Here is a 13,742-nt window from a genome sequence, read left to right on the forward strand (position 1 = left end):
CTTTGTAAGGATAAAGGGTGGAATTCACTTATTTAGTAACTGTCAAGAACTTTATACATGAAGTGGAGTTACAATACACAGAGTTTAAACTGTGGAAAATAGAAGAATTATGCAAACACAATGGTATTGGGATACTTAAAAAATTTTTGTTTAATGTTTATTTATTTTTGAGAGAAAGAATAAGAGAGCGAGAGCAGGGGAGGGGCAGAGAGAGAGGGAGACACAGAATCTGAAGCAGGCTCCAGGCTCTGAGCTATCACAGACACAGACACAGACCCCGACCCCGACCCCGACGCGGGGCTGGAACCCACAAACTACAAGATCATGACCCGAGCCAAAGTTGGACACTTCACCGAACTGAGCCACCCGAGCACCCCAGTATTGGGATATTTTAACATACTCCCTTAGTGTGGATAGATAAAGTGGTAAAAATAAGTACAAGTGTAGAAAATTTACATAATAAGTTTGAGCTAATAAGAGACATACTGTGAAGAAGTCTGTGCCTTTATCTTAGGTCAGGTTATGTGGGAAATAAATCTCTAGGACAGATAACACATGTAAGAAGTTCGTTGGGGATTCCCCTAGGGATCAGCATCTTTGAGGGAGTAATGGAAGTAAAACTGGACAGAGGGAGAAATTGAATTGGATGCAGTCACTCCTGAGGCCTCAGCTGTTGACTTAACTGGACTTTTGCTCTGGGGAGCCGCATGACATTGGAAAAGTGGCTCTCTGTGGCTGAAGGCAGTTCCTGGAGAGAGTTGCTGCAAACTCGGCACCCAACGCTGGCAGCAGCTAGAAGAATGAGTGCCTCAGTCCTGAATCAGGAATCAGAACAGCCACCAGAAGACCCACTGTAGGACACCTCTGGTGCCTCTTGTTCCCATTTCCTTCATACACTAGGTTCTGGAGACTCTTCCTCCAGGATTTTATTTGATGTCTGTTCCTTGAGGAAGTTATGAGAAGTTTCATGGGATAAACTACAGCACCCTCTCCTATAGCTGGTCTTGAGGCCACAACTGATGCTCATCTCTCTGCTCTGCTACTAATTTTAAATACCCTTCACCCTGGGGCGCCTGGGTAGCTCAGTCGGTTGAGTGTCCAACTTCAGCTCAGTTCATGATCTCAGAGTTCGTGGGTTTGAGCCTCGCGTCAGGCTCTGTGCTGACAACTGGAGCCTGAAGCCTGTTTCAGATTCTGTATCTCCCTCTCTGTGTGCCCCTCCCCTGCTCACGCTCTGTCTCGCTCGCTCTCTTTTTCAAAAATAAATAGCCATTAAAAAAATTTTTAAATACCCTTCACCCCAACCTGATCTAAAATCGCTTGCTTGGTAAAATAATCTGAACTTTCATCTCTTAGGGCTTCAGTACAAGGCAGGGGGAGGAATGGGGTTCCTTCCACATAGTCAAGAGACCCAAGCTTCACCATCTGCATAGTTGCCAGTCATTGTGTCCAGCGAAGAGAAAGCCAAGTGGTTGTACTGGCTTTTCTAGCTTTGGCCTGGAAGTGACACACATCACCTCTGTTCTGAGCCCATTGGCAGAACTAGTCACGAGGACCTGCTTAATTATGAGGGACAGGGAAATGTGGAGAGGCAGAGCTCGAAATGGTGGTGGGCATTAGTTTCTGCCATACACTACCCTTCAGGCTGTCGAACACTTCTTTGCCCCCTTTATGCCACACATAGTACACTCACCCCTTGCTTAGGGGAGATAACCCAGAGTCCTAGTCTATCAAGACATTTATTTCCCAAGTGATACATGGTAATCTCTACTTCAGATCAAGACATTGTTCCATTTTAGTCCAGAAGCTAAAATGATCAAATTATCTGACCACTCCTGTTTACTCCCCCTGCCCCCATCCCCTAGATATGATGGTCACACCAGGCCAGGGTAACCATAGTAAACAATCCCATTGGGGAAACTGAAAAACTCAGACACTGATTATTTGTAATTTGGAATTCTGTTGGGCAGGCATTGTGAATGTCACTTCCCTTGGGGATGAGGAATATTCCTTGGTTAGTTCCGCAAGGAACACTCTGTACACTGTTCTCTGTGGTACCTGGCTCTACTATGTGAAGAGTCCTTCTTTTCCACTATCCTTTTAAATATATCTGAAGTGTTTATTAGAAAATGTGTTTGGGAGGCACCGGGGTGGCTCTGTTGGTTGAGCATCTGACTCTCGATTTCAGCTCAGGTCGTGATCTCACATTCATGGTTTCAAGCTCCACATTGGGCTCCTCACTAACAGCACAGAGCCTACTTGGGATTCTCTCCCTCCCCCTCACCCCTGCATGCTGTCTCTTTCTCTCAGAGTAAATAAATAAACTTTAAAAAAAAAATCTGTTCTCCTTGGGGGCTGTTCAGCCTTCTCAGCTTACTCTCTGTAAAAAATTGGGGAGCCCAAGTGTCATTTTAAGGCAGCCCTTCTCAACCTGGACTTTGTTGATGTTTTGGATGAAGAATTCTTTCATTTGAGGAGCTGTCCTGCACCTTGTAGAATGTTTAGCAGCATTCCTGGCCTCTACCCACTAGATCCCACCAGTACTCTCCAGTTACGACAACCAAAACTGTCTCTAGACATGGCCAAATATCCCTTGAGGGCAAAATTGCCCTGAATTGAGAGCTACTGTTTTAAAGCCAGAAGAGTCACAGGCTAATGGAGGTGTTTTTGTTTTTGTTTTTAAGTTTATTTATTTATATTTGAGAGAGAGAGAAGGACAGAGGGAGGGAAAGAGAAAATCCCACATAGCCTGTACACTGTCATTGTGGAGCCTGACATGGGGCTTGAACCCATGACATGTGAGACCATGACCTGAGATGAAATTGGGTGCTTAACTGACTGAACCACCCAGGCGCCCCTGGGCTCTTTGACAATACAACTCTCTCAGAAACTTAGGAGGCTTCTTGTTTTTAATTACAGTTATTTTCACAGCACTGTTGTTAGTCACTGGTTCTGCATTCTTGGATTTAATGTCTACCTTTAAGTTTTCAGGCTTCTGTTGACAAGTCTGAGGCATTTTCATCAAGTTTTTGAAAGATCTTACTGGTCTTTTTCCCTCCAGGGTTTTCAGAATTATTACGTGGAAATGATGCATGAAAAATCCAAGGTATTGGTGGCATAAGACAACGTTTATTGCTTGTTCAGGGGTCTGCAGGGTTGGCCATGTGGCACTGCTTCAGATCCCAGGTTTGTTCCACCTTCACGTTTCAGCATCCAGGCTGAAAGGGTGCCTCCCTGGGGCACATCCCTTCCTCCTGGTGAAAGATGGAGGAGCAAGAGCCAAGCGAAATCAAGCATATTTAAAACTTCTTTTCGGGGCGCCTGGGTGGCTCAGTTGGTTAAGCGTCTGACTGTTGATTTTGGCTCAGGTCATGAGCTCACAGTTCACGAGTTCAAGCCTTGCGTCGGGCTCTGTGCTGGTAGTGTGGAGCCTGCTTGGGATTCTCTCTTTCTCCCTCCCTCTCTCTGACCCTCCCATGCTTGTGTGCGCACGCTCTCTCTCTCTCTGTCTCTCTTAAAATAAATAAACTTTAAAAAAAAATTTTTTTTTTAAATATAGAGAACTTTTCAGATTTGGTGTACAACATACTCCCTCACATTCCATTGTCTAAAATAAGTCATCTGACTTTGGCTCATTAGTAAGGTGGAGGAGCACAGATGGTCCCTTCCTCATGGGGCTCCACCTAATTTTTCCACTTTACTGTGGTGTGAAAAGTATGGTGTGAAACCGTGCTTTGAATTTGATCCTTTCCCAGGTTAGCGATAATGTGGTGCAGCACTCTGTCACAGTGCCTCGGCTCCCGCCGCCACGCCGTCACAGGGTGAACGGCTGCTGCACGTAGCAGGCTTTCCCTACGCATACAGCCATTCTGGTTTTCACTTTTAGGACACCACCAATAAATCACATTAGCTGTTCGACACTTGACTGTAAAACAGGCTTCACGTTAGATGATTTGCCCAGCTGTAGGCTAATGTAAGCGTTCTGAGCATGTTTAAGGTAGGGTAGCCTTAAGCTCTAATGTTCAGTAGGTTAGATATATTAAATGCATTTTCATCTTACGATATTTTCAAGTTAGGAGGTTTTAATCGGGACATAATACCACTGTCAAGTCAAGGAAAATGTACATATTGGGTTGGGACGGGGAGAGAGTTACTGGACAATCTGCCATTTTTTAAGGGTTCAGTAGCATTTAGCTTTTCTAGAATGGCAAGGTCCTGAAAATCTAGACTCCAGGTCCCTTTCATTTTTGCTTTTAAAGTGGCCAGTTCTTTCAAATGCGGCCAATGGCCATCAACACACATTATGAAGGTTTTGCTTCCCAATCTCTTCTAGAGCAGGGGTCAGCAAACTTTTTCTGTAAAGACTTGAGAATCTTTTAGCCTTTGCAGATGATAGAGTCTCTCTCACAGCTATTTAGCTCTAACACAAAACAGCTAATAACACAAAAGCAGCTGTATATAGTAGGTAATTGAATGAAGAGAACTGTGTTCTAATAAAACTTTCTTCACAAAAATAGGCCTTAATTTGTTAACCCTTGTTCTAGAGCTTCAGGTTCAGTATACAAGTGCTGTGCCTTCCAAGTTACTGCAAGTGACAGGATCATGAAATGTATTGCTATTATATAATCTGGATCACCTTTCCAACCTCTGATATTAATTTCGCTGCTGCCTGCTGCTCAATCTGCTAAGCCAAGATTCTGTGTCTATAATAGTAACACCCCACTTCTAGTACTAATTTCAGTGTTAAAATAGACTAGTGTAAAAGAAAAACATTGTGTGTTTCCTTTGCTTTTACACTATTGCTGTACTACTTCTGACGCCAAATGTGTGGTAGTTTTTCCCACACCAAACACTTCTCAGATTTTCTGGACACCAGCTGGGTATCTGATAATTTAACTCAATCCTGATACTACCTACCTGGAGATAGCATCAGATCCAGCAGGTTAAGGGATCTGGCCCAGAAGTACCCACTGTTCAGATGCCAGTCACAAACCCAGCTTGTTACCTGTGCTTCTGAACTACTGCTATAATTCAGAGGTTTATAAGACCCCTTCCTTGGGTTCAATTAATTTGCTAGAGTGGTTCACAGAACTCAGGGAACTCACCAGTTTATTACAAAGGACATAACTCAGAAACAGCCAGATAGAGAGATGTACTGGGCAAGATTTATTCTCCCAGCACCTCCACATGTTCACCAGCCTGCAAGTTCTCCTTACCAGTCCTTTTTTTTTTTTTTAATGGAGGCTGCATTACAGGTTATGATTGATTAAATCATTAGCCTTTGAGGTTGAATTTGGTCTTTAGCCTTCTTCTCCCTGGTGATCTGAGTGGGAAATGCTGAGAGTTCTGACCCTCTAATCATTTTGTTGTTGCCCCTGGCAACCAGCCCCCCATCTTTGGAACTTAACAAAAGTCACCTCCTTAACATAAACTCTGGTTTGGTTGAATCGGACTTCTTAGGAATAACAAAAAGTAGGTCTTTCACTTTTAGTGCTCTTTTAGGTAATGCAAGGGTTTTAGGAGCTCTGTGCCAGTAATTGGGACAGAGACCAAATAGATATTCCTTATTTCAAATCGCAGTGGTACAACTAGGCTATGTCATGGTAACAAATAAACCCTGAATTCTCAGGATCTTAACACAGCTAAGGTTATGGCCCATACTACATATCCAGTGCAGGTCATGGTGGGGGTAAGGACATAGGTGCTCAGCAAGCTCGCTTGACAGAGGGTCCACTATCTGGGAGGTACTAATCACCAGAGCCGAGGAAGAGACAACAGGGTGTCGTGCACTGGCCCTTCTGTTCTTTTTTTTTTTTTTTTTAACGTTTATTTATTTTTGAGACAGAGAGAGACAGAGAATGAACGGGGGAGGGTCAGAGAGAGGGAGACACAGAATCTGAAACAGACTCCAGGCTCTGAGCTGTCAGCACAGAGCCCGACGCGGGGCTTGAACTCACAGACCGCGAGATCATGACCTGAGCCGAAGTCAGCCGCTTAACCGACTGAGCCACCCAGGCGCCCCTGGCCCTTCTGTTCTTTGCTCCCACTCACAGCCCATTGACTAGAGCTAATCATGGTTAGGGCTTGTCTGTGAGGAGGCTGAAAAATACTGTGGAGAAGCTGGATTATTAGATTAATCCTACTTCCTCTGCCACAAATTTATGCAAATTTAGTTCTTCTCATGGATAGTTAGCAGTGTTACATCTGTGGAAAGCTGTAAGTTGATACAAGGATGAATTTCAGGTAATAGTCTTTGAAGCATTTTCTTGACAAAACATATTTGTAAAAAAATTATATTTTGCTCTTAATCTTTCCAAAATAAAGTATTTAAGGTTGGCATCTTATTTCTAGGCTAGAGTGTAGTAGTGTAAAGAGCCATTAATCATTAACCATCACAGTAGACACTGAAGTGGTTTCAGTTTTGCAATATGCAATTCTTGAACAGGCTGTATTTGCTGAGATAATGTGTTTTGTAAATAGTACGACATTATATGTACAAAATAGCTGTAATGAAAACTTTCATTTTATATTTCATTAAGCCTGTTGATATCTTTTTTCAATTTGACAAAGCCCTTGGAGTACATATCTTCTAAACCCATTCATGATCGCCTATCAAAATATGCTAAAGACAACATACATGATTTTCTGGATATAGGTGTTACAAAGTGTAAACAGTGTCTTACAGGCCAGCTTTTTTCTTTTGTATTAATCGTTGATATTCAACGTTACGTACTGCATGTCTGTACCCATAATGGAATGTGTTTGTGGGCAGATACATTGAGTTTGCTTTCTTTGGTTTCTTGGTTCATAATAAGATTCATCAGAGCTAACAGACAAAGTGTGTTGGACTTGAAAGTCATGAGTGTTTATGCTGCTGCTGCCTTCCTTTTAATGATCATAGCATAGAATTCCTTAAGGTTGGGCAGGTAGAAAATTCTTCACAAGGACCTTATTTGGTAGCATCAACTGCTAGTATTTTATGGATTAGTGGCACCAAGACAATGGTGTCCTACTTCTATGGGCAGACAACAATTTTATGAACACATTTGTGTGATTTAAAGTGGGAAGCCAGTGATGGAAACACTGGTAATGATCGTTTCAGTCCATGGGACGCCTGGGTGGCTCAGTTGGTTGAGCGTCTGACTTCAGCTCAGATCACGATCTCTGGGTTCTTGGGTTCAAGCCCTGCTTTGGGCTCTGTGTGAACAGCTCAGAGCCTGCAGCCTGCTTCGGATTCTGTGTCTCCCTCTTGCTCTGCCCCCTCTACGACTTGTTCTCTCTCTCCCTCTCTCTGTCTCTCAAAAACAAATTTAAAAAAACATTAAAAAAAATTTTTTTAAGCTGAAAAAAACTGATAATTAATGACTTAAAAAAAAGATCATTTCAGTCCTTTACAAATGAAAGTCTGCCAATTTGGTTTTTTTTTTTTTTTTTAAAGTTTATTTATTTACTTTGACAAAGAGGGGTAGGGGCAGAGAGGAAAGAGAGAATCCCAAGCAGGGTCCGCACTATAGGCACAGAGCCCAGTGTGGGACTTGAACCCATGAATTGTGAGATCATGACCTGAGCCAAAACCAAGAGTCAGACACTTAACTGACAGAGCCACCAAAGCACGCTGAAAATCTGCCAATTTGAAAGGTCTTGGATTGTCAATAGAATGGCCCGTTGACTTATCTATATAAAGCTCATTGTGACTTTAAAATGAGATTTTTAAAAATCTGGTAAGTTAGTATACAAATGAGTATAAATGCTTACCTTAACTATTCTCTTTATTTTACTGTAACAGTTCTTACGTGAGCTTTAAAATACCTTTAAAAATTGCTTTTATTGCACTTGATTGAAAATTTCTAGCTAATCATAATTTCCATTGCTAATTTCTGTAATAAGTATGTATTCATAAGTGAAAAATGCCACCAAGCTAATGTCTCACAATTACCTGTTACAAGGAATCTGAGCAGTGATACGGATTGTAATTGAGATAAATTATAACAATTACCATGAATTATTTTACAACTGATCTAACAATTTGTGAACTGTAAAATGTTTGTATATATCACAGCAGCCATTTTTTATTTTTGTATTTTGAAGGACTTAAAGCCCAGTAATATAGTGGTAAAATCAGACTGCACTTTGAAGATTCTTGACTTTGGACTGGCCAGGACTGCAGGAACTAGTTTCATGATGACGCCTTACGTAGTGACTCGCTACTACAGAGCACCTGAGGTCATCCTAGGGATGGGCTACAAAGAAAACGGTCAGCAAACACTATTTACTCAAAATACTGTTACTGGCTTTTGTTTATCAGATTTATTATGTAAATATTTAAGCTGGAAGTGCATAGAGTTAAATGTACCACTGAGGTGTTTATCAGGAGTTTGAAAGTAACTATAAATTTTGTCATAAATGTTTGGAAAAACTTGGGGCCCCTGTTTATTTAAATAGAAGTACATAACAGTCAACACTACAGTTGGATAGTTTGTTGCTATTGCCCCTGAAACAATATATGCCATTTGTTTGCCTGTAACTTGAAAATGAGCATTTCTTTTTTTAAATTTTTTTATGTTTATTCTTGAGAGAGAGAGACAGAGAGAGACAGACAGAGCATAAGCGAGGGAGGGGCAGAGAGAGAGGGAGACACAGAATCCGAAGCAGGCTCCAGGCTCCAAGCTGTCAGCGCAGAGCCTGATGCGGGGCTTGAACTCACAAAATGTGAGATCCTGACCTGAGCCGAAGTCGAACGCTTAAACCAAGTCACCCAGGCGCCCAGAAAATGAGCATTTCTAACAGGGACTTAGGAAGTATGTGGTAGATTGATTGACAGTTTGTTTTTAGTAATAATCCTACTTTGCATTGGTGATATTTGAACATATTTCCAATCCCATGAAACTAAGGTTCTAGCACTTAGTGTAAACTGTAAGAGCTACATTGAGGCCATTCTGCAAAGCTGATGGATAATTAATTAAGGTGGTCTTTGGGGAAAAACAGTGTTTCATCAAAGCCTTGTATCCTGCCTTAAAGAAATAGCATTTTTGTATATGGGTATATTCAATTATATATTTCAACAGTAGAGTCAAGATTGAAAATTATCAGGCATGTAGTTCACGCATTTTTAGAAATTTTATACATATATGTACATATATAGAATTTAAGACGTTTTGTTGGGGGCGCCTGGGTGGCTCACTCGGTTAAGCGTCCGACTTTGGCTCAGGTCATGATCTCACAGCTCGTGGTTCGAGCCCCACTTCCGGCTCTGTGCTGACAGCTCAGCCTGGAACCTGCTTCAGATTCTGTGTCTCCCTCTCTCTCTCTCTCTCTGCCCCTCATGTTCTGTCTCTCTGTCTCTCAAGAGTGAATAAATGTTAAAAAAAAAAATTAAAAAAAGAAAGTATTGTTGAATCTCACTCAGATATTTAGGAGATGAATAAATCTGCACAGGATTATTATTAACTTAAACTATAACTTTTAAAATGCAATTTCATCCAAAATACTCCCTAGAAAAGGACCTAGGTGTTTTTTCTATCAAGAAATCTAGAACAGCAAGCAGTTTACTTTGAATCAAGAAACTATATTAATCTTCAAATTTCTTTTTTATAAAAGACTATATTGAATGGAGGGTTTTAGCTTCATTTCCTTTGCTTTTCTGAATTAATTAAAAACAAACACTTTAAACACTTACAATTATTCTTTCCTAAGTAAACATGCTGTTCTGTTTTCTTACTCTACCTAAAATTGTTGTATGCCTTAGAATTTGGTGAGTTGGATTTAATATTAGACTGTTCGTTTGAGAGTTGATACTTCAAGTGATCAGCATGAAGATTGTTTTTGCATTTGCTGTAAAACTATTGGTTGTCATGGATATTGTGTCACTCAGTGACCTGTAAATGTGATTTTGGAACATAGCTCCCTACCAGAAATTAACATCAAGAGAAACTATCCTATGAAGAATTGGCATGCTTTCCTGTCTTAGATAAGAACTGTGGAGATCACTTGATTGCCTTTTTTTGCCTCAGGAAATGGAGTTAAATGTAATGCTCACTCATGATAACATTAGCAGCAAAGTTAAACATAAGAACTTCCTTCTTTTAGTGACACCCACCGCCATTTGTTTTAATAACTTTATTTGTCTTTTATTGCAAGCTACCATAAAGCTTTTTGGAAACTGTGATATAATGGAATATATTTAAACTGCCAAATAGACTAAGCAGTTTGACCCTTTAAAGCTAGTTTTTTGTTTGAATTAGGCTTACTATGTTCTGAGAGACTTCACTAACCCAGACAGTATCTTCCCACGCTTGCAGCTTTTGAAATTTGTTTAAAAATAACGTTTTTCTTAAGGTTATCTATATAAATTATGTCCTGGATCTTTAACTAAAGTTTGCCATTCTCTAAAAATCTATAGGAAAAAGTTATTGTTGTAGATTTTTTCCATAAAATGAAAACCCTGGAAAAAAATTGTTCTTTGAACTGATTTATGAGTATTACTTTTTCCTTTAAAATTCTGTTCTTGAAAGTTTTGAATCATAAGGATTCATATGTATTTATTTCTATTTCTATTTTTATTTTTGAGAGAGAGCGTGTGTGCCCATGCGCACAGGTGTGGGACAGAGAGAGAGGGAGAGTGTCAGCTTGGAGCCCAAGGCAGGGCTTAATCCCTAGATCCCAGGATCCCGTGAACTGCAAGATCATGACCTGAGCCCAAATCAAGAGTCAGACGCTCAATTGACTGAGCCACCCAGGCACCCCAAAACTCATATATATTTTAATAAGAAATTTTATTTTTATTTTATTTCTTTATTTTTTTAGTGTTTGTTTAATTTTGAGAGAGAGACAGAGCATGACCAGGGGAGGGGCAGAGAGAGAGAGGGAGACACAGAATCTGAAGCAGGCTCCAGGCTCTGAGCTGTCAGCACAGAGCCTGACGCGGGGCTCGAACCCACGAACCACGAGATCATGACCTGAGCCAAAGTCGGACACTTAACCCACAGAGCCACCCAGGCGCCTCTTAGTATAAAATTTTAGAGAAACTTTAATTCTACAGGATTTCCAAAATTTATTACCAACTTTGTTCCTAAGATTCTGTAATGAGCTGGCAGTCTCTTTATTGAGTGTATTAGAAAGTACAGACTTCTAATTTTCATAAGTCTACCAGCATGGGCGCCTCTCCCTAATACTTTTGCCCTTTTCTTCATGCTCTCAAAAAGGGCCTGGAAACTTCAACAACAAATGCAAGTTTCTAAGGCTTTCTTTTTAAATTGCTCATTCTTCCCCTCTTCTATTAAGCTGCAGCCACCTATTCTCCTTTTTATTTTAATTGAAGTAGAGTTAACATACAATATTATATTAATTTCAAGTGTACAACACAGTGATTCAGTGTTTATATACATTATGAAGTGATTACCACAACAAATTTAGCCATGTACTCTCCTGTTTTTACCAAATTTTCAGACCAAAGATATAAAATGTCAGGGTATATTAGTGAAACAGGTGGAGATTGCCCTTTCTGTGTCTGGCAGATTCTTTTCAGCATTGATTACAGTTGATAAGAGTCCGTGAGTCATTGAGGGGACTCTGTAGATAATAAATCTGTAGGAACTTTCATACTGTACCCAGCTAAAACTAACTTAAACCAAAGCAGTTTGGCTATATGGGTTTAAAAAACTTTAGGGGCGCCTGGGTGGCGCAGGTGGAGAAAAAACTTTAAGTTTTCTTAATTGATTATTTGCTCATTCTCTAAACACTTGTTCCTTTTGGGATAGTAGGGTAAATGTAACATGGCATTGCCAAGAAGACAAATTACTTCTGATTCAGAATAAGCATAGGATTTCTTTAATACATTTATCCAGTTTGAAAATTTCTGAAGAGCTTTCGATTAACTTTTTAACTGTAATTGTTCATAGAAACATTCTTTCTGTGTAAATATTTTAATATACTAGATTATTTCTGCTCATGCTTTTTTCTTTTATTTGACTTAAAGAGAGAGTATAATGCACAGTTGAGCCTCAAAATACAATCAAAATTTTATTTAAATTTTGCTGCCTCGTGTTCATTTTCAGCCTTATTTGTAAAGTCTGTGTTTGTTCTGCCTATTTTATAAACAAATTTTTAGAGACAAAATGTATAAGTTTCTTAATTATGTGATTTCTGTGCATAGCTCTCACTTTAAAATTAGATGTGTAGTTAAAAGGCAATACTTCACGTTTGCTTTTGTGAATCAAAGCCTTTTGAAAAATATTTTGTGTTTTAAATTATTCCATTAGCTAAAATTAAAATCACTTTTTTCTTTTTGTGATGTTTTGCAGTTTTTATATAATGCAGTCATATTATGCTTCTTTGATTTTAATGACCTTTTGCTTTGCTTTTCCTTCTTTTGTGCTGCAAACATATAGTGGATTTATGGTCTGTGGGGTGCATTATGGGAGAAATGGTTTGCCACAAAATCCTCTTTCCAGGAAGGGACTGTATCCTTGTGCTGCTGCAGCAGTTTAATTAGTTAGGTGATGAACTTCCTTGTGTTCTCTAATGAAAATAAACATGGTACATTCATATATATATACATATATATATGGGTTTCGTAAACAGATGTAAAGTTTGTGGCTGTTATAGTTCAAAAATTGTTGAGAAAAGAAGCTGAAATATTTGTAGGCTGCATCTGGCAGTAGGACATACAGTCTCTGCTGGTAGTTAGAGCACATTCACTGTCACTCATTTTTATTTTATACTGCTTTCTATAATTTTAAAGTATACATGGTGTATGTGATTTTTTTTAATGTTTAAATATTTTTTTTTTATTTTAACCAAAATCTTTATGTTAATGTCATTGCATTTTGTTTTCAGTTGACATTTGGTCAGTTGGGTGCATCATGGGAGAAATGATCAAAGGTGGTGTTTTGTTCCCAGGTACAGATCGTATCCTTACCTTTGGCCTAAAATGTAGTTTCTAAAGGTCAAAATGTATGATAGCACTTCAGCTTGGTCAGGTATAATGTATTTGTCTCTCCCTAATAATAAAGTATTGTTAAATTACTCTTTCAAAATACCACCTGCTATTTGACATAGACTTTCCTTTCCCTCATTTATTGTTTTGTATGTTAATTCTGACAACTGCTCAAGTTAATTATCCACAATTACTTGCTGGCTTTGAGTTGATTTATTTAACCTAAATCAAAAATCATGGCTTGCATTAAAATTTCTAATAATTGTACACTTGAGTAAGTCTTAGAAGTACCTTAGGACTTAATATGAATTTTAGAATTGTCTGTTGCTTCTGTTCATCCTTTTGTTTTTTACCCCCAACACCTCCTCTTTTGTTAATGTTCTGTGTGTTTCATGTTTTTTGGTTGCTGTCTCATTATTCAACATAACATACTGATATTTTCATCAGATAATTTTAGCAGTGATAGTTTTATATGGTGATGAGTAGATTTGGGTTCATTCTTTTTGTTCATCTGACCACTTTTAGTATTCATATTAACAGTGATCTGTTATGTGTTTATTAGCTAGTGACACTTAGAGTTGTTGTAGGACCGGGGATGGAAAAAGCCATACTCACTGGGTTACAGTAAGAAAAGTTGAGTTAGTGTGTAGAGAAGACTTGGAGTATAAAGACTAGGAGGAAAAAGACCAAGGAATCCTAACCTCACAACTTACCAAAACAGACTCATTTTCTTAAGTTTCAGAGCTTTAAAAACATTTTCATTAATGTAAGGTAAACAAAGAGTGGCAAAAGAAAATGCCACTTTTGT

The 13,742-nt window shown here is 39.2% G+C and overlaps 1 protein-coding gene across 5 annotated transcripts in view; it reads left to right on the forward strand.

The window, feature by feature from the left end:
- Positions 1 to 13,742, forward strand: part of MAPK8 (mitogen-activated protein kinase 8) — a 102,618-nt gene that overhangs the window by 74,954 nt on the left and 13,922 nt on the right. For 4 of the 5 annotated variants that reach the window (XM_040485684.1, XM_040485683.1, XM_040485687.1 and 1 more), the window contains 2 exons: positions 8,089 to 8,254; positions 12,835 to 12,906. In XM_040485684.1, coding sequence (XP_040341618.1) covers positions 8,089 to 8,254; positions 12,835 to 12,906 — 238 coding nt within the window. Of the gene's footprint in view, positions 1 to 8,088; positions 8,255 to 12,386; positions 12,459 to 12,834; positions 12,907 to 13,742 lie in introns of all 5 variants that reach the window. The other variant, XM_040485686.1, reaches the window with a different exon arrangement.

The sequence above is a fragment of the Herpailurus yagouaroundi genome, unplaced genomic scaffold (assembly GCF_014898765.1).
Source record: "Herpailurus yagouaroundi ecotype Mexico unplaced genomic scaffold, PumYag 163, whole genome shotgun sequence".
Classification (NCBI taxonomy): Eukaryota; Metazoa; Chordata; class Mammalia; order Carnivora; family Felidae; genus Herpailurus; species Herpailurus yagouaroundi.